General features: G+C 38.6%; 1 protein-coding gene across 1 annotated transcript in view; it reads right to left on the bottom strand.

The window, feature by feature from the left end:
* Positions 1-21106, bottom strand: part of FBN2 (fibrillin 2) — a 119410-nt gene that overhangs the window by 39858 nt on the left and 58446 nt on the right. Inside the window, exons 20-31 of the mRNA XM_015615266.3 lie at positions 16226-16345; positions 12698-12835; positions 11343-11393; positions 11049-11174; positions 8572-8799; positions 6131-6256; positions 4204-4332; positions 2924-3049; positions 2155-2280; positions 1211-1333; positions 965-1090; positions 266-391 (exon numbers count right to left, since the gene is read on the bottom strand). Coding sequence (XP_015470752.1) covers positions 266-391; positions 965-1090; positions 1211-1333; positions 2155-2280; positions 2924-3049; positions 4204-4332; positions 6131-6256; positions 8572-8799; positions 11049-11174; positions 11343-11393; positions 12698-12835; positions 16226-16345 — 1545 coding nt within the window. The remainder of the gene's footprint in view (positions 1-265; positions 392-964; positions 1091-1210; positions 1334-2154; positions 2281-2923; positions 3050-4203; positions 4333-6130; positions 6257-8571; positions 8800-11048; positions 11175-11342; positions 11394-12697; positions 12836-16225; positions 16346-21106) is intronic.

Genomic DNA, 21106 nt, shown 5'->3' with positions numbered 1-21106 from the left:
TTGACACAGGCTGTGCTGATAAAATCTTTTAAATTAGTTTTTAAACTGATTTTAAACTAATTTTTAAACTAACTCCAGCATTGATACTGGTGAAGGAACATTCCCTTTAAAACTCTAGTACATGCTAGCAGATGTGAAACACTCATATATATATATAAAAATATACATAGATATCTACATCTCTCTTGTGTGTGAGCACTGGTGCATTTATTTTACCTGGAAACCAACCAAAATATGTGACACATTCATTGGAAATCTGCTTTACCTGTGCACCCTGTGCTTCCTTTCTTGACTGAATACCCAACTTGACAGTGACAAATGAAGGAGCCTTTGGTGTTCTCACACTCCCCAAACATGCAGATGTTGGAATTCAAATCACATTCATTCACATCTGTAGGTGATTATAAATTAAGTATTAGTTGGACATTATTGTCATTTTGGAACACTTTATTTCAGGTGAAAATACCCACTATATGAGGTCATAATATATTTCAGCTGTTCTACTCTGTAAATTCCCTAAAACAAGTAAGGATAAATGCGAAGTCCAAATACCACTGTTTTGTGGTAAAACAAATACCATTTGTTTTCACCTTTGTTGGAATGCTAATTAAAGGAATGTGAAGCAAAATTTTTGTTAGACTAATCACTTAAAATAATTTTCTCAGAACATGTTCACAATAACATGATCATAATAACGTTTTTTCAGTGAATAATTTTTCTGGACCCCTCAACTAATCCCTTCTCAGCATACATGTTCCATTACAGTAAAATCACCCCTGTTTTTTAACTATGGGATCTGGTTCATTGTTAAAGATTTACCAAAAGGTATATAGATTATTATTTTTTTAATAATTATATATAATTTCAATACCTACTTTCAAGGACACAGTAAAAAGAATATTTCCAAACAACACCTGCAGTGTTTTCAGGACTTGTGCTTAATTTGGTGCGTTCAGCTACTTACCAGCACAAGCTTTCATGTCTATAGAAACCATAAATCCATCATAACAGAGGCAGCGATATTCCCCTGGGATATTGGTACACTGCCCACCATCACAGATATCTGGGTTGTTTTCACATTCATCAATATCTGAGGGGCCAAAAAAAAAGCAGATAGTAATTCTGTCACTCTGGCATGGATGGGCTGGAACACCACATTGATTTTGGGTGAAAGGTATGATGCTGGAACTTTTCAGGTGCAAAAACCTACCTGCACACGTCCTGACATCTGGCATCAGAGCATAGCCATCACTGCAGCTGCACTCATAGCTGCCTTCTGAGTTAGTGCAGTGGGTGTCACAGCCTCCATTCATTATCATACATTCATCAATATCTGGGGAAGAAACACTGGTAGCAGTAAGTCTACTCCTTTAAGAAAAAAAAATCTGTTTTATATTGTACATAAAAAAGTTTATCAGTAGCATCATTCTGAATTTCTATTCTCATTCTACTCTGATTTATACTTTGTTCATTCTTCCCTCTTTCAACTGCTTTTTCCTCTGTGAGAGCAAGTGGCTAAGTTAAATGTGGCTTTTGTTCCTGTGTATTGCTAGGGGTGTGAACAAGAACACAAGAAATAAAGTTTGGAAATTAAAAAAGGGGAAACCTTGAGAAACTTAAAACCAGAAATGTAGCACAAATTTGTATTTTTGTAAAAAAAAAAAAAAAAAAAAAAGAACTGTAACAAGCAAATAAAAAAACCCTCTCAGTACTGCTGTACTCCTTTGCACGGAGTTGATGTGCTGGCAACTACGTAATTCAGTATTCTTATAGTGAAGGCTTAAAGAGACACATATGATAAGGAAAAAAAAAGTGAAAGGGAAACAATCGATGCATGGGGCTTTTCTTGCTTGATCAGAAAATCTAGGTGTATTTTCTGGTTGTAAGCTCAACCCTCTGATTTTAATGGAGTCATACAGTAAGTATAATTTCCAAGTATTCTGCAGAGTTCACTACAGCAACCATCTTTATATACCTACTTTATATTCCTTTATATTTCTGTATTTCCACAACAGCTCACGATAAGCCTCAGAGCACAAGAGAAAACAGCCCTGCTAATTTTCAAAAGGAAGGTGTGAAATTAAATAAAAGCAAGGACAGATGGAACAATGCAGCTGAAGCACAAATTCCCATGTGCAGGTGCACAACACTTGCCTGTGCATCCCTGTCTGTCAGGAGTGGGCTGGTACCCAGAGTCACAGAAGCACTGATACGTCCCAACCATGTTCACACACTTGCCATTCCTGCAGAGACTGTCACTCAGTGAACACTCATTTACATCTGGGGAAGAATCATTCATATCAGTTGCAATTCAGAATATTTAACAGTTTTAACAGCTCAGGTTCCAGAGAGAATGAGAGGTTATATAACTGATGGCTTTTGGGTTTATTCAATTTCTTTCTTGTTCTTGGTGTGTTCCTGTTGGAGTTCTGCAGAGTATGTTTAAGCTAGTGTCCAAAGATTTTTCTTCTCTGACTCAGGTCTGAGAGCATTAATTACAGAGTCTGCTGGGCATTAATTACTAAGTATGCTATTTTCCATCAAGAAAATAAGCCAAAGAGATAATACACTTCTTCTTTGACTTTTTTCTTTTTTTCCTTTCTTTTTTTTGGTGGACTATGTGCTAAAAGGAAAGATACATTTCAACACAGGACACCACCTTTTTGTGACTGATTAAAGTTACTCCCATGAGTGGTGCAGTCTTTCAGTTGCTCAATAACCCCTAAGAGGCCTTGTAAAACACTCCTCTTTGGAGTCAACAGCATTACTGACAGTGGGGATTTTACAGACTTCTAGTTTTTGATTTGAAGATACTAATTTAAAGGAGGAGCATTAATTAGTTTAAGAGATTCCTGGGACCCTACCTTTGCCAGAGACTGACCATTCCTCAAACTGCAGATTATTTTCCTGAGTTGAAACTCACCTAAGCATTCCTCCTGTGATGGTGACAGCTCATGGCCCAGGGGACAGTCACACCGAAAGCTCCCCTCAGTGTTCACACAGGTGCCACCTCTGCACAGCAGAGGATTGCGTTCACACTCATCTATATCTGCAAAGAAACCACCACGTGCAGATATAAAATGGACATATGTAAGGGGTAACAGAGAAAAGCAATTCCCAGTGTCTGCAAGTGACAAAATAAAAGGACTGTTTCATGGTGTTACTCCTTCACTCATGCTGCACACTATGGCAAACAAAAACTATGTATCTTTATTAACTCTAAAGATGGGTATTTTTTTTCCTCTCAAGAAAACCAGAAATTCATCTTTTAACATTAGATATTCAATAAAACACGGGACACAAGCAAAGGCAGCAAATTTTTGGACACTGCCCTTTAGAACAATGTATTAATATGATGTATTTTTTATTTTTTTTAAATTGCTTAAGGTAACCAGACACCTGTTCATGTATGCACTGAGATTCCTGTCTCTGGATGCAGTTATGGTGGATGTTCTGTATTGAGTTCTTACCTAAATGGTTCCTCAGTTTGGTGACTCCTGTGTATGCCATGGTGTGTCTGGGAAATATTCTGGCTACAGCTCATAAAGGCAAACTGAATATTGGACTCACAAACCTGATAAAACCAGCCAATACTACAGTATGGACAGAGGGAAATATAAACAAAAGATGTTCAAGGTGGAGGATGCACTCACACTCTGGACTCCCAGGAAAGTCTGAAAGCATCACAATTTGAAGGAAAACAAGCAAAGGTGACAGGAGCGTAAGTCAAGATTTTTTAAGGTGGCTGGACACTTTTTGGTGTCTCCAGACCCGTTCTTACAACTTTGAACAGATTAAAGAGATGTAAATTTTTTTTTTCCAGTTAATGCTGTGAGAATTTCTTGAGTCCTAGAAGAAGCAATGAAAAGGGATGGACACTGGTTTTGAAACTCCAGCTTTCTATTCCTAGCTTCACCAAATATTTGGGTACCCCATTAGCAGTTTTTAAATGAATTGTGTGAAGAGTTAGTGCCCTTCTAAAATATCTGTACAGACTAAGTGTCCCTTAAGGGTAGAAGTAATTAGCATAAAGAACAAGCAAGGCTATATACTTAATTCACTTATCTGTCTCTATAAACAGCATATCTGACTCTTTGGTCATGAAGTCACAATAATGACACAGCTGAAGTGTTCAGTGTGGCAGTTCAGATAACAGGCTTTGCACAGCAAACAGAGACTCCAGGACATCCTGGCAACACTTACCCATGCAGTTCTTCATCATCATAAATCCACTTTCGTAGCCATCAAAGCACTCACACTCGAAGCTGCCAGGAGTGTTGACACAAGCACCACTTCCACACAAGTCTGGGGAGATCCTGCATTCATCAATGTCTGTTTCACAGCAGTTGAGGGGCAGAAAAATCAAATTGGGTTTAAGGTTATCCTGCTTTTCACAGAAAAAAAAAAATTCACTATAAATTAAGTCTACAGAAACCATTTACAGTATGCAAGTCAATAGAGAAAAAATAATTACTTATAGATACATCAGATTATGCGAAACAGTTAATGAGAGATTTGCAAGGCTGTGTCTTCGGAGCTCTCAGCTCATAGTAAACTACGTTAACAAGTTTGCTTCTATTAAGTGTAATTTAAGGTTAGATTCTTAAGGAAATAACGAAGTGTAGGACATTCCAAGCTCTTACAGATGTATCAACTGACTCCATGACTACAGTGCCATTGATTATAATTTGATTACTATGAAGATATTTATCCAGTAGTAGCACTATGAGCTTACATACACCATATCCATTAGGCATTAACTCCTATCAAAGCTAGATTTACAGTTCACTGGTTATCTTGCTAGTTAAGTTTGGATGAAACCTACTGCAGAAAACTATAGCAGAAAAGACAGAAGAGCTCTTTTTAAATCACACTGGTAGTGAGTCAGAAACTTCAAGAGGAATTTTGATGTGGACATGATCCAGTGAAACAGGTCAGTGTTGCAGGGGAGGGCTGCCCAAGGACAGGTTTCTGCTGGGGGATGACACCCATTCCTCGCAGATGTCTGGAGGTGTCAGACCCAGGTGGCAGATCTGGGACATTACTGAGTATCTGGGCTCCTATACAAGCTTTATAAAACAATTTCCTGCTGATTTAAAACAGGCCAAAAAGTCATCTATTTAGGAAAACCTGTTTCTCTACAGCTGCTTAGTGGAATAATTTCATCACCACGGAACGGAAGTGAAAAAAAGCTTTTGCAGAAGGTTTTCTGACCTATTCTGGTTAGTTTAGGAATAAAGTTTGTTAAATGCATTCTTCATCAATGCAATCATTATAAAAACAAGGAAATCACCAGTTAGGGCAACACTAGCATCCAGACCAACCTCATTGAACATGCCTTACCACCCACACTTCATAGTTATTACTCAGACACACTCATGGACGCCTGTATGTCGTAACAAAACCTCCTTCATTTTCAGCACAGAGCCACCCACAACGCAGGCATCCAAGTTCTCACAGCCACAGAACTGTAAAGCTTATCTTCATATTTTCCAGACAGTAAAGAACAAAATCCTCAGCTTGGAAATTAAATGCACGTGTCTGTATGTTCCTGAGTTCATGCTGCACTGGTGTCAGAATAGCTGAGGCACCCTTGTGTATCCTCAGCCATCAAATCTAAATGAAAATTAACTTGCAGCCTCTAAATTCATTTGGTAACACAATGACCAGAGACTAAGAAACATAAATTAAGATAATATCCATATTAGAACACTAAACCTGGCTTCACTGGTGATCCTTATTGATTTTTCAGGTAGTACTGATACAGCATGACCTGAGCATCGTAAATACCAATTATAAAAAGAGAAAAGTGTTGTATTCATTAAACAATCAAGGGAAACTTGAGATTTTTGGCCATTCTGTCTAAAGATTAAGCTCTTAGAAACTGAAGGAAATGAATGGCATTAGGTTTCCACATCAGCAAGCTATGTCATGAGCAAGTCCCTTTGAAAAGCACCAGGGATATGGTGGAGCTCCCATCACTGGATGTTTCCAATATGGACAGGGTGCTAGATAATCTCATCTGGGTTCCTTTCCCCCACAACAGGTTGAAGGAATTGGTCTTTTCAGGTCTTTTTCAACCAGATTTTTCCATGATTCTACTGAAAACTGTGGAAAATGCAAGCCTTACCTGTACAGTTTCTTTCCTCCATATCTAAAGTGAATCCACTGTTACATCTGCACTTGAAACTTCCAATTGTGTTTCTACATTTACCGTTCATGCACATGCCAGGGAACACTTTACATTCATTGATATCTAGGAATAAAACAAAAAAAAGTAATTAAGGATAAAGAATTAAGCAATTCTTAAGCACAAAGGTATATGGAATCAACAGGAACTTGCTAATCCTTCCTACCAATTCCTTTTATGCACTGAGCATAAAAGGCTGGGTTTGGGATAGAGGGAACATCCCTGGAGACTTGACTGGAGGTGAGACATTTGTGCTATTTGTGTTTTTTTTGCCTCACAATAGCCAAACCAATAATTAAAAGTTTATGTTTGTCAGCAGTCAAAGAAATTCAGAGATACTCTCTGAGTTGAAATTCTGGTATGTGTATTGTGCTCAAGTTTGCCTTGTGCCACAATCAATATTCCTGGCATTCCTGAGACAGCTTGTGAAACACCCAACTATTGCCAGGCTGACTGGGTTTGGTTTTTAAATTAAGACTGCCAGAGTTTTGTCTGGAGCTCAGATTTGAAAATGGCATTTGTTATTTTTTAGAATATCAACTGAAATGTTTCACCTCTCAATACTGGGTAACATAAACTGTTGAAGGATCTTGCACAGGACAAGGCTGAATGATCTTTCCTACACTCTGTGAAATAATTTGCTGAGGCAATGTTCTTAACTGAGAATCGCCTTCAATGAAATAAACATCTACCTCCCATGCACTTCTGTGAGTGGAACACAATTGTGTTCCAAATGTAAAAACAAAAAACCTCAAAAACCTTGATGTAAAAACACCAAACCTCAAAATATCTCAGCCTAGATAAGATTTATGAAATAATTATTTTTTTTAATTAAACGAATGTTGATAATACAATAAAATTATTGTTGCTATTGTTGTTGTTATTTTCCTTATTTCTTTAGTAAATGACCAACAGAAATCAAGAGCTTTGCCTGAGAGTAATGGCCCCTGAAAATCAGGGCTCATATGGTGAAGCAGAGGTCCTCCAATCTCTCAAGCTTTCTCAAGCAACTCAATTTCTCAATTTCTCAAGCTTTCTCAAGCAACTCAAAATATTCCAAGACAAATGCTTCAGAATATATCCTTAAAAAAAAAAAAAAAAAAGAAAAATAAAAAAAATGAAGACTAACAAATTACAGGAGCTTCTAGACACAGAAAACTAGTTTTTCTTCTCAGATTTTAGACACCTGAAGTAACTTGGACCTGGTTTTTTAACATTTTTCAGCTTATTTGTTAATGCTCTGCAGAGGTGAAGCTAGCAAAAACTGGACTAAATACTTTTATTTACTCCTTTATCACTGCAGATCCTTGTTATCACTGGCCTCATGGACATACTCCAACAGACACCCTCTCCTTTTAATCACTTACTGATTCTGCAAACCAGAGAAAGAACCCATACCTCTTCAATCTCCCAGAGAGCCCTGGTCAAATTTTAGTAATATTTTATGTTTATATCTCAAATAACTGGTTTCACAGACCATCTGACACTCAGTTCACTCCCTGCAAAGCATGACCCTAAAAATTGTGTACATTTTGTGTTATTCCCGTAATTCAGAGCTCCTCTCCTTTCAGGAATTCCCTTCTTCTCCTTACCCAATTCAGACTTTGCACCCTTTGCTCTCAAGCTCCCATGACAGCAGAGAATCCCTCCACCTGTACCATCAGCTCTTTAAGGCAAATACCTTTATGCCATCTCTCAAGCACACTTAACAAGCAGCCTCAAACCCTGGAATTTCCTCAGGACATCCTCTCAGACCCACCCACAACTAATCCTCAGACACCAGAATCTATACCTGAGGATTTAAATTTTATATTTTTCAGATCCTATACTGCTTTACTGTATAACTCTAAAACTCCATAGCCTGTCATCTACTGTTCTCCCATTTTATTCAGGCAAAACAATTCCTCTCTAGGCCTTGGAATCAAGGACACCTTACTGTCTCAGGGCCCGAGAGATGTAATCAACAGTGAATTGGGGGGGGGCAAACTTGGAGTAAATGACTTCATTACCTGAAGCTAAATTGGAGGATTAACCCCTGATATGCAAATGGACCAAACTTTTAACTGTGTGAAAAACTTGTGACCTTCATCCACCTTGGTTGTAGCCCCTTGGAGGTTTCTGACCGCTCAAGGTGCACCCACTGAAGGCCTTCAATATTTATTTCTCTTTATTTATCTAAATATCTATTTATTCTCTTCATCCTGTCTAGCCTCTGTTTTAAGCAGCCACTCCAAGGCATCAGCACCATCAGCCATTTCAGGCAAATGCCTTCATCCCATCTCTCAAGCACTCAACAAGCAGCCTCAAACCCTGGAATTCCCTTAGGATACCCTCTCGCATACATCCACAGTGATCCCTCAGGCACAAAAATGAACGCTCACCTTTGTAGAACGGCCTGCCGGTGAGAACATCCCCTCTGTTGGAGAAGCCGGGTCCCCTGGGGCACAGGGCCCGGTGTTCCTCGGTGCCGGGCGTGGGGCAGCGCTCGCAGGCGGAGCCCCAGGCGGCCCCCACGGCACAGCAGCAAGAATCCATCCGGAGCCTGCCTGGCACGGGCTGCGCACATTCCTCCTCCTCCCACCGCAGGTAGCACTGCTCCGTGCGAATATCTGCGTTCCACAACAACAAACAGGCATTTATCCCTCTTCTCAGCTCTTTCTCAGGCTCAGCGTGCTGAGGCCTGAGCAGCAGGCCTCAGTCAGAGCTGACTTTACAAGATAAATCCTGGGCACTGTGTGGTTAACACCACCAGTATTATTTACATAAAAAGAGATGACAAAGATGCTTATGCTAGCTCTGTATAACCTTGCATAGTTATCTACAAGAAATGTATCATTTTAAGAAACTTTCCTAAGTGCCATAGACGGCTCAGGATTTTACCTTGTATATTTTTCATATATTTATATTTTATATAGTCCTGCAATTCTCTAGTGTATAATTCTAAACTCTGAACTCTACGTACAGTGTTAGCTACTGTCTTCACATTTTGGTCAGACACAGCAGTTCCTCTCCAGGCCTGGCAATCAAGGACACCTCAGTGCCTCAGGCCCCAGAAATGCGAACAAAAGGGAGCTGGGGGCAGCAAACTGGGGATGAATGATTTTATTACCTGATACTGGAATTGGGAGATCAACCCCCAGTGTGCAAATGGACCAGACTTACCAAAGTCTGAAAAGCCATGGCCTGCTGTCCATTTTGGGTGTAGCCCCTGGGGGGCTTTGTCTGCCCTAGATGTACCTGAAGGCCCTTCAATAAATATAACCACTTTTTATTCCCTTAATTTTGGTGGTTTTAGGGAGCCCTGGGAAAGGCATCAGTTTCTTCATGAATAGAGGTCTGTTTGTAGGGTATTTTAGGGGAAACCCTCCAAGCCAAGGCCTGGGGCCTGGGCCAAGCCCTGATCCCTGCTGGTCAGGATGTGCACCATCAAATCCAAGAGTTTCTGTGCTAAAAATATCATCAAGTCACCTCAGCTTGGTGATCTGGGCCTATAAAAGCTGGACCCACTTTTGGGGCAAATTTGGAGACCTCAGCTACAGGTAGATACAAAGCATAAGGATTTTCCCAATTGCTGGGAAGGGTTCTCCAGATCCTCACAGTGGATGAGGCTCCCCAGCCACTGAGGATCTGGATGATGATAAAGTATTTATCATACAGGGATGGATCATTCTCAATCACTGTCCTTTTTCTCATACAGTAACAATTAGGTGCACTACCTTTGCTTGTTGCTGAAGACGAGTGTGTATTTTTACTGAATGTATTATTTTACTTTTGTGTTGACTTTATATTCCTAGTAAAGTAACACCATTCTTTCCATTGGTGTCTGTGTTTTTGAAATCGCCCCTGTCAATTGGCAGAACACAAGCACACATCGATGCTCAGCTCCTCCTCAAGACTCTGCATTTCTACACAATGTTCAGCCATTTGAAGCTGCTAATGTTGCACTGTAGTTAAATTTCTAGATCTTTCTTTTCCCATGTAAAAGTACAAGAATTTCTTCTGTTGTCTCCTAATATCAAGATACACCCTTACCCTCCCTCACATAACTCTGGTTTTAAGGATTTTGTATGTGTTTGGCAGGACAGACATGTGTTTCTTTACTGCACCAAGTATTCTCACTTATAAAATGACTCATTTGATAGGACAGAAACACGTATTTCTTTATTGCACTAGGTACTGTGACTTATGAAATAATCCTTTTGTGGCTCTCATGGCTAAAAAAAGGAATAAAATTAAACAGTAGGGGAAAAAATTACAAATTTTTCGCTATATTCATGTTACTGAATTAATTTAATACTGCAGTGAATACAGGTTAAAAATAAAAAGAGCTGACTGTTTTTAGGCATACTGTAACAGCAGTTAGCAGGAGAATACAATAGGATTTCCAGAAAAGGCAATCACGATTATTATACTCAAGGGTCTATCCTGTTAGCAGCAAAGCAGGTCAACCAGAAGACAAATCAACCAAGTGCACAGGCAGAATCTTGTACTTGTGTACCCAAATATCACAAGAACCAGACACTGGCCTGTGCACTGAAAAAAAAAAATACAGACTAATTTGCACCAGCATATTTGTGCTCAGCGTCCATCAGACACTGCTGCTCCTAAAAAGGAGTCAGAGCAGAGACAGCACTTTAGCACAGCCTACTGACGGCACTGAGAGCAAAACAAGCCTCAAGACAAACTCATTCCTCGAAGGAATTAACAGCCCTTCCCTGAACTGGCACAGGTATTTGCTATCTAAGCAGGCACATTATCTGGGATAAATCAGAAATAAACCACGCTTTGGTTCAAGCCCCTTGAAGAACTATTTTGGACAGGTGTGGGACACAGCTGTGAGAGTGGGGTGCACTCTTACCTAAACACACTCGCCCTGTGCCGTCCAGGGTCAGCCCCTCGGGGCACTCGCAGTGAAAGGAGCCTCTGCTGTTGACGCACCGCCCATTGGGACAAACCCCCGGGAAAACCTCACACTCATTTACATCTGTCGGGGACACAAAGAGCTCGGTTACCTGCTGACTCCAACGGGAGAGCTACAGCTTTATGGATTATTTTAAGTGGCAGGAAAGAAACAACACAATAAATCCACTTCTACCACGTTTTCAAAGGGGGAGAAAAAAATGACATCTTGAGTAAGAAGCAAAAACTTCACCTTCACAGGTAACACCCTTCACTCTGGCAAATCCTCTTGAGCAAGCTGTGTCTGGAATCAAGCCAGAAGGATATTGTTACTGCTTTAGAGTGACAGGAATGCAGGAGCACAAAATTTAAAAATACAGGTTATCTTCAGAATTCACTAATCATTTTACTGTGTAAGGGGGGAGTGCTTGAGCCTCAATTAAGAAAAGTATTGACTCATACATGCTGTTTAAGTGAATAGTTGAAATTACATCTTAGAACATTACTTTCTCATGTGCTGTCCTTAGTGAAATGATCAGCATCTAATCAGATCAGTCTCTGCATTCACAAGTAGCTAAAAGGTAAAATTCCTTCAAGAGGCCAGAAGATTTAAACTGTAGTGAAGTCAATTATCAGCTTTTTTTTTTTACCAAAGTTTAATAATGGATCTGAGCAATGGGATTACTTTAGGAGATGTATGTAAAATGTAGCAGCATATAATGATTTGAGAACTTGCTGTAATTTAACTAGTTACCGAATAAGAAATTCAGGACCCAAACACACCCAACCTGAGCTAATTACCTGTCTAGAATAATTAGGTTTGAACAGTTTTACCAGTCTAACCTGACAATGCTGCTTCCTGAAGTCCAAAGGAGTATCTTTGCTGTACTGCACAGTTAAGAGCTCCGCTGGATGCTGCCTGTACTCTGCTTGTTAGGGAGGGATACATGATCCCACAGTTACTGTTCCAATTAAAAATGAGAGGCTAAAACATCTTGACACCCATTCAGCTGCCAGTGGCAGTTTTCAAACCTTAAGGGGATCAGTATTTTTGCCATAACTAGAGTACAGTTAGCACTGCTGCTTCCAGCTTCCATAACTAGCCCTGCAATCCATCAGCAGTACTATTTCTGCAATCAATAATGGTACACAGGCTACGTGTTTGAAAAGAGCTGGGAAAAAAAAGTGTTAACAGCCCACAACATAAAAAGCCCAGAATTTTATCAGATATTTCACTTTACTGTTTTAGCCCTTTACCTCCCTATCCCAGTCAATACACAGTCCTCGTGGAGATGAAACATATTGTAGCCATTATGAGGTTTATTCACATGTTATTTCCTGGTATGCTTCAAAGTTATTTGAATTATATCTAATGCTGGAGATTACAAGTCTAAAATAGGTAACTTCTAAACAAGACAACTTTTTCCATATTTTTTAGGAGGGGGTTGATTCAGTGGTTTTTCATTTGGTTTGGTTGGTCAGGGTTTTGTTGTTTTGTTTTTTGGGGGGTGGCTTTTGGTTGGGTTCTTCGTAATACAGAGAGATGATAACAATCTACTAGTGATACTTACTCCCTTCTCCCAAAAGGTGGAGGATATTGGAGCTTACCCAATTCACACCGTTCACATGGGCTGCCCCACGCTGCTCCTAAGGTAGCACAGCACTCAGACTTCAGAGTGGCACCATTAATGTTGACTTCACAGTGGCTGTCTCGGATATTAAGCCAACAAGTCCCCTTCAGGCTGTCTGCAGCAGAACAGAAAGCAAAAATCAAGCAAAGAACTGTCACAGCCAGGAGAGCTGGCATGCCACGTCCACACCAGCAGGCAGAGCACCAAGGGAACACAAGCTCTTTTTAAAAAGAAAAAAACTTCCATAAGAGTAATTTTGTACACATTTTAGTTTAGAACTGGTGTAAAGGGATAACACGATCACTGAAAAGATGAACACAACAAAAGTGACCAACAAAGAACCTCCCTGAGGCATTTTACAGTCCAGGTCCCACAGCTGGCAGAGGTCTTCCAGACACTGCAGAGAATTTATTAATTTAATTCAGCTAGGGGCTCATCTATCTAAAATATACAAAAGCAGAGATCCCAGCCTCACTCCCTTTCCTAGATGACTGCCTGAACCCTTTCTGAAATACAGATGTTCTTGTCTCTCTTGAAGGGAAGCCTTCAAAATCTTAAGGAAGTTTTAAAAAAAACAAAATGTGGTGTGTAGGCGTGTTCTATATTATTTTAGGGGTCTGGTTCTGCTGCTGCATTAGCTACACTTTGAAAAGTCAGTCATATCTCAAATCAGATACATACTTTGCAAGTTTTACCTTCAACACCTTTACACTTCCCTACCTTTACAGGGTTACTCTCAAATGGTACAACATTTCTTGAGACAGGCAACAACCTTGGTGATCAGACAGCAAAAGCAGCCTGTAAGGTCAGACTCAAACTGGGAGATCAGCCTGGGCAGGGTTTAAATCTAGGTGCATACTCAGAGTTCAAAGCCAAGCAAGTCATCCAGACAAATTTAGTTTGATGAATAATGAAGGGAGAACAGGATTTGGGTTTAAGATTTACATGCATTGTACGTGCAAAAAGCCAGATATATTACCAATACCTCATGCTCAGAAACAATGTGCTTAAGACAGAATCGTTCTAGCTTATTTTCTTCCAAACAGCTTCAACTTCTCTACTAAGTTACTATGTTAAAAAATGATGCACAGAAAGGAGAACCTTTCTTTGGTTAAAGCAAAGGAAAAAATCTTGCCCAACACTGTGAGTGAAATCAGCCCAAGAAACTGGGCAGGGTATTTCATTAACAGTTAAGTGCATAACAGTTGTATTATTTAGGTTAACATTGCTAGCAAACATGTGGGACAGAGCTCCACATCTGAACAAGTGCATAAATATAGAGCTCAACAGTATTTCCTTTTACTAGCCAACTTTATAGGAGTGAAAAATCAAAACCAGTATCTCAAAAACTATTTTAATTCTATGAATTAGCAGGTGCTTCTGCTCACACCAGCTGCATCCACACTACCCTGCCAAAGTCAGCTAGCCTTATCTTTTTCAGGCTATTCCTTTTATTTTGCATTGTCTCTTTTGTCCAGACAAAAATCTTTGGTGAAAGAGTTATTATCCAACATCAAAGCATTCCTTCTGTTGCTCTTATCTCTTTGATTCTGACTTGAAGAAGAATATATGCATACTACAGGCAGATGGCATCCTACTTACTGTGCACCGTATGAACTCCACAAACCTTGACTAAAATAAAATGTGTCAAAGTGTGTAAAAGTAAAACCTAAGGCATAGCAATTCCCAAAATGGCAATGAAACACTTGTATACTTCAAATATGCTTCAAAAACAATTCCCCTTTTTTTCCCCCTCCACGGGCATGGTCTTAATATTGCAAAAGTTGCCCATGAGCAAGAAAAGTATGTCAATATCATTGCTGAAAGTTTTTATTGTAACTGCTGAATTTACAACCCTCATTTGCTGAAGCTTTGAGCTTAAATCTGAGTGCAAATGCTGTGAATTGCATTCTGACTGTAATCTGAGCAAGGCATTTTTCTCTCTGCCCAGAAAAGCTCACAGAAAGAGCCAAATGGCTCACATCTATGCTGAATAATGTGGTACTGATTCTGGTTCTAACATGAGAGCAAATTGGAAAGCAAAAAAAAAAAACCCAAAACTTGTCAGAATCAGACATTACCTTACTTTGATCATTCCTGTGTAGAACACAGAAAATCCTAAACCTCAATATTATTTTAGCCCTTCATTTAAGCTTAGGAATAAAGTATCTGTTGTTACAAAAATGCTTTACAATAGCAATCTGATTTAAAAAAAATAGGACAAACATTTTCAATATAAAAGTGTTTCTCTACAGGGGTAGTCAAGGAAAATCAACTTGAGATTTAAAATGGCAGACATTTGCTAAGAACATTTTAAAGTTTTTCCACACAGCAAGCCATCTGTAATCTCCAGCCCCTCAGTCACTTTTCAATAACCCAGCCTGCCCTCCTCTCATTGCTTCCAATGCCAATGAAATTTTGACCAAGGTGAAAAAATTGGGCTCTAGTAATAAAAATCTGTATGTCTCGCATTAGCTCTCCTTCTGACCCTTCTGTCTTAACATATTCACACTTGTAGTGGAAAAACATGGTTCTTGAGACAACTTTTGTCAACATGAAAAGCTAATGATTATGCTCACAGTATGTAGCTGGATCCTGTTCTTCAGTTTTTATCTGACCTCTCAGCTGATTTTTTGTTTATATTTTATGTTATTTATCACTGCTATTAAGGCCAAATGGGACCTTATACTACAAACAATCCAACAAAAACTGTTTGCAGAGTAAATCCAGAGCATTGTTATAAATAGGGTCTTGGTGAACTTGTGGCCCCTTTGGATGTATGAACACAAAATTAAAAATGAGGTACAAAAAGCACAGGTTAGAGTGGTTATATCAAGAAATTAGCACAACATGAAAACCACAAAAACAATAATAACCTTTACCAGCCAGTGGTGCTACAAGGAAATAGAAGAGAAGGCTTAGACACAAATGTAACATTCATTTAAAAAACATATTAAGGCATGGAAAAATTCCGTAATTAAATAGAAACTCGAGTCTTTGCATTCATTTTTCCACCTTAAGAAAATCCTAACAAGAAAATTCAAATGAAAAATTCCAAAGAAAAAAACAAATCCACCTGAAAACAAAAGTAACATTTAAGATTAGCATCACCCACTTAATAATGACACACACTTATTAATGACACTGCAATACAGCTGGAGCACCACACATAACCTACAATAATTTCAATTACACTACACAAAAAATATGAAATAATGGCAGCTTATGAACACCTGTGAAGTACAGATAACTGAAACCCTTTTGAATTTTCTTAGGAAGGCAAGAAAAAAAAACCACATTAATGAATGGCTTTCAAAGACAATGCCAGTGATGCCCTGCAGGCAACTGCTGCTGCTTACTCTTAAGATCCAGTAAGATCTCTGCAGCACTCTGCTTTTTTTCCAAAAGAATCCTCAAATAATGCCAACATTTTTTGATATATGTAGAATATGCATGTGTATTTATTAATTTATAAAAAAGGAAAATAAAGGGAGGAAATACCCACCAATACATATCAGCCCTGTAGGGTCCAACTTGCTGCCAGATGAACATTCACAGTGGAACGACCCAAGGTTGTTCCTGCAGGCACCATTGACACATGGGCTGCTTTCACATTCATTTATATCTGTAATCCAGAAACAAAAGGCATTACTAGAACTACAGAGTGCTTCTGGGAAGAATTACACAGTAAATTTATACTAAATGCTGTTGTGGACTGTGAGGGGCTAGGACTGCCTGAAACATTTTGTTCTCCACTCCTCCCAGCAAGGCATTCAAAAAGATACAGGGACAGACAGGTAACCTGTATTCTGAAGTGCACATATTTTGGAAGTGTCAATTAAATGGCCCTTTTCTACAAGGACAGTTAATTTCCAACACCATGGGCCATAAAGTTCTCCAGCATCAGTTACAACTGTCCCATGAGAAAATAAAACTCTTTTCACAGAATGCAAATGCATTCCCAGCCACACCATGCAGAGCACAAACAAAGCCCTCATTGTTTCTGCCATTTATGGCTCCATGAGAAGAATTAAGAAAACCCTGTCAGAAGCACAATATCACAATGCTGGCTGCAATTCTCTAGTTATGGAAACATTGAAGAAATAGCAGTTGTAATTGGAATACTGTAAATGGTACTTCTCTTTAGCCACAAAATCCTGTTTATTATCCCTGTGAGGTTTTTAAGCCTGCTTACATGCAAGAATAGGACCCCTGCAGACAGCATTATTTGCTGATTTTTTCTTTCAAGTGGAATCAGTTTTAAGATTAAAGCAATACAAACAATTTCTCTCCATGTAAAACTGTTGATGCATATCCACCATTTCTTTCTGAACCCAACTAATTTCATTTTTTTATATGCATCCTGAATCAAGCCATACATTATAATCCAACCAGCTCCCTCTGGCAGGCCAGAAATAAAAATGTTTAGTGTTTGCTTATGCTTGCTAGCAGTGCTTGAGGAATAGCTATAAATTAAACCAGCTTAATTTAAATTAATTATAACCTAATGCAGTATCTAGCTAAGCACTAGAGTCATTAAAAGCACCAAGAGATCATTTCAAAGACAAATTGAAATGTCTTCTGTATTTTTCAAAAAATTTTCTAAGAGATACAATTTGCTACCTTGACATGATGCATCAAGCCTTCATTTCACTAGAGATGTGCATCAGAAGAGGTAGTAGGTATTTAAGCATATATAATTTAATATATATGCATGTATTATTAAAAAAAAAAAAAAAAAAGGCAAGAGAGAGAGATAAAAATGCCCAGAATCAGTAAACTTTGGAAACTGTGATGTCTCTCTTCATGCCAAAAGCAAGCACTTAATTTAAAAGCCAGCTTTCACAGATCCTTTACTTAATGGACTTATCTACAAAGAGCAAACAGGACTTGTCTTTGACTGTCAGCAACTTTCTGAACAACGACAGAGCTTTATTTTTCTGAAGCCCATTCTTAAACTGTGGATTTCCTGTTTTACAGATTAATCATACACAGATACAGGGAGGTATACAAGGTATCTTTATCTTTTGATGAAGAGGTTTTATCAGGTCAAGAAAATGTGCCTCATTGTTACTTCTGACAGAATGAGCTCCAAGTCCCTCTGCATCCAAGCTGGCAATCTGGGTATCTGCTCTGCACCAAAGCCTCCTCCTCCCTGTGAACATATTTCATACTCTATTAACCTCAGTTTTTACCCAGGGAATGCTCCCTGCCCCTGCTGCTTCCCACTCCCTCCCCAGCCAGCAACACCTGGAAGTGGGGAGTGATCTCTGCTGCTTGTGCAGAGAAACCAAGTGGTTCTTAAAATCCTAAATCACACTGACACAAAAACGTAATCTTAAGTATGTACTTTATGTCAAATAATCCTCTGAACAGAAATGCTCTGGGAGAACCACACGCTTTTGCTTCCTCTCCATCTGCCATCTCTCTTTCAGAAGTTTGTCTAGCTTTAAAAAAATGTGAGAAAAAATTGGAAAGACAGGACAAACAAAACTGAAGAGATGAATTCTCTGTCCACACAATCACAAGCGTTCCTCCCTTCTTTTACCAAGTTGCAACTTCAGAGAAATTTCCATGAGGCACCAGGCATCATCTGTGAAGGTACTTAAAGCTGAAAATGAGTGATTTTCAGGTGAAGTGTCACACTATTTTAACAGCTGGCAGCTGACCTCACACAGGTTTGCTCAGACACAACCAATGTGCAAGACAAAGTAAAAAACAGACAGGTGCCACTATCCAAAACAACACTTCAAGAAGATGCATGAAACTTAAATTGCTTCACATTTATGGGGCTTCTATGAGGTTATCATACCTATCTTTAATTTTCCTTGACATTAAGCTAGGTAGGATTACAACCAATTTTCTGTTAAGAAAAGACATCTTTTGTTTCAAATTTTCAGAATTTAAATCATAACCTGACAAAAAATAATTGATGGCCACACCTGGAAGCCAATGTCCCTGAAACTACAACCAAAGAAGGGAAAAAGTGAAGATAGAGGGGCCAAAGTTCAACACCTTCTGAAAAGTAGAGGCAGCTCTCTTGGCTTCATGGACCATGCTCCAGACCCTTCTGCATTTGATATCCTTTAGCACTATGCTAAGAATGAAAAAAAAAACCCAAATAATTTGGATAGTAATAGGCTGATAATAATGCATTGACTACACCTGGAAAATCACCATCCAGGAAAAGAAAAAAAAATTAAAAGATGATATCAAGTGCATTTCAGCATTAGTGCACAGCTGAATCAAGTAAAAAAGTATCCAATGTACCAGGTAAACACACTCCAAAAACTGTTTCCCTACACCTTCTCATAATAATACTAAATGGTAATTTTTAAAAGAGTAGTCAAGAAACCAAACGGATTTTAACACTATTTTGTGTGGTAAAATAAAAACCACTGTGTATGAAGACATTTGTTGAGGTGTGTTTTAATTTTCTTTTTTCCTCTTAAGTGAAGTGAGTGTACATTGTAAACGTCAGAGAAACAAAAATTGAAACAGTCCGCTGTACATTCCTGGAAATGAACTTCAAAGCACATCTGGTTTACATTTAACTAGTTATGTCACTGGAAACACAAACTAAACCATGGAGCTTGTCATAAAAATCTCAACTTTCACGGACTCAGGAGCCTCAAACAAGTCTCCTACTCCTCGTTACAAACTGATAAAAAATTTTAATTGAACTACAACAAAACCAAGGAAGGGTTTTGTTGTTTCTTCAGAGTTGCTGATGAGAGTCATACTAAAGGTTTTTTGGTGACTACTATGCATCAGGGCATTTTCAGTGCTCAACACAGAGCTCCTGACTAGAGCAGGTTTTTACAACCAGTGAATTTGTAACTTGAAAACGAATTACAAGAAACAGGGCAGAAAGAGAATAGTTTCTTTCTCTGCTGCCAAGCCAGCATTACTACTGCCTACCCAACATGAATAAAAACACAACTCATTTAATAGGTTTTACAGACACTTTTACACAAAGCAGCTCTGACCAACTTTTTTTTTACCTCAATGGCTAAATTTAGCCATCAATCTCACTACAAGATTCAAAATTTATTAATAATAATAGTTTCTTACCATTAATAATAATTTCTTGCCATTAAGAAATAAATCCAAGCTTACTGTTTGAAAATTTAGATAGATTTTAGATTTTATTTCAACAAGATTGGCTGCATTCTGGCTTCTCATCTACCCAATGCTTTATGCCCTGATGTTCTTGCTAGTGATCACCTCCCCTTACCATACACCACATCAGTTTTTCTGTCTAGAAGATTCCTCAAGAAACATGTACACTAGGGGCACACAGTACATTGTTTTTTACAGTCAGAAATCTTCCAGTGCACAGACACTTATCACCAAGACAGACCCTGGAGAATAAATTCCTGAGCACTGCTGGCAGATAGGCACTGAGACAACTTGGCACAGAAATCTCTGTAAATCTATGAGGGTTGGCACAAAAAAAGCCCCACTCTGATCAAGTGGTAACAATTTGTAACATGCAGAAAGAGCAAGAACTAACTCTTAAAGGTGACCTCTGAAACCCACATGTATTAAAATATAAAGGAGTATAATTTCTTTTGCATTGAAGGGGTGAAGATGTTTTGTACAGAACATGTGAATAATTTTATACTGCCAGAATTTAAAACATTTCCATTTTCCTTTCCATGTGTTGGCTTAGCTGTATGGCAGTAACTTCTACCTGACCAATAATGATAAGGAGCTGAGGATAGTAATATCTTCCACCACTTCAGAAAAATCTGGATGCTTACACTGGCTTACATAAGTAAGTGTTTTGCAACAAAGAATTACAGCTTCTTCATCACTTAAAGAAATGCCAAACCACTTAACTATAAAAACTTTCTAATGATTACACGAGACTTACAGACTGTGGAACCAAACAAAGTAACGGAGAAGACCTGTAAAATCGTACTACTCCGAATACTAATTAAGAGCTGGCACATAAGCTAATGCTTCCAATTTTACTTTTTTTGGAACAGTTTTTCATGTATTTTATTTCTCATTAGTTTCTGCTATATGACTTTTTTCTGCTTTAACATCTGTGTTAAGAAAGCAATTTTGATTATACTGTAAAAATAAAGGACAATTTTAGTATTACTAGGCAGTAATACCCAGGTCCTGGAATGCACCACAGATAACAGGATTTGATACAGAATTAACTATTACCACAGACTGAAGGGAGAGAAGAAGGGAGAAAAGAAAAAGGGAACTCTGTGATCAAGAATGATGCATTTCTCTAAACGACAGACACGGTATTCCTGCTACATGATCAAAGGCACGTATTCCCCTCTATTTTAGTTTAAAAAGGTGGTAGCTATGCAAAGGAAAACATTATCATATAAAATTAAATTATTACCTTGGAAGAAATTCA

This window comes from Parus major, chromosome Z (genome assembly GCF_001522545.3).
Source record: "Parus major isolate Abel chromosome Z, Parus_major1.1, whole genome shotgun sequence".
In the NCBI taxonomy this organism is placed as follows: domain Eukaryota; kingdom Metazoa; phylum Chordata; class Aves; order Passeriformes; family Paridae; genus Parus; species Parus major.
Note: the sequence above shows the minus strand (reverse complement) of the source record. Positions and strands in the feature narration are given on the sequence as shown.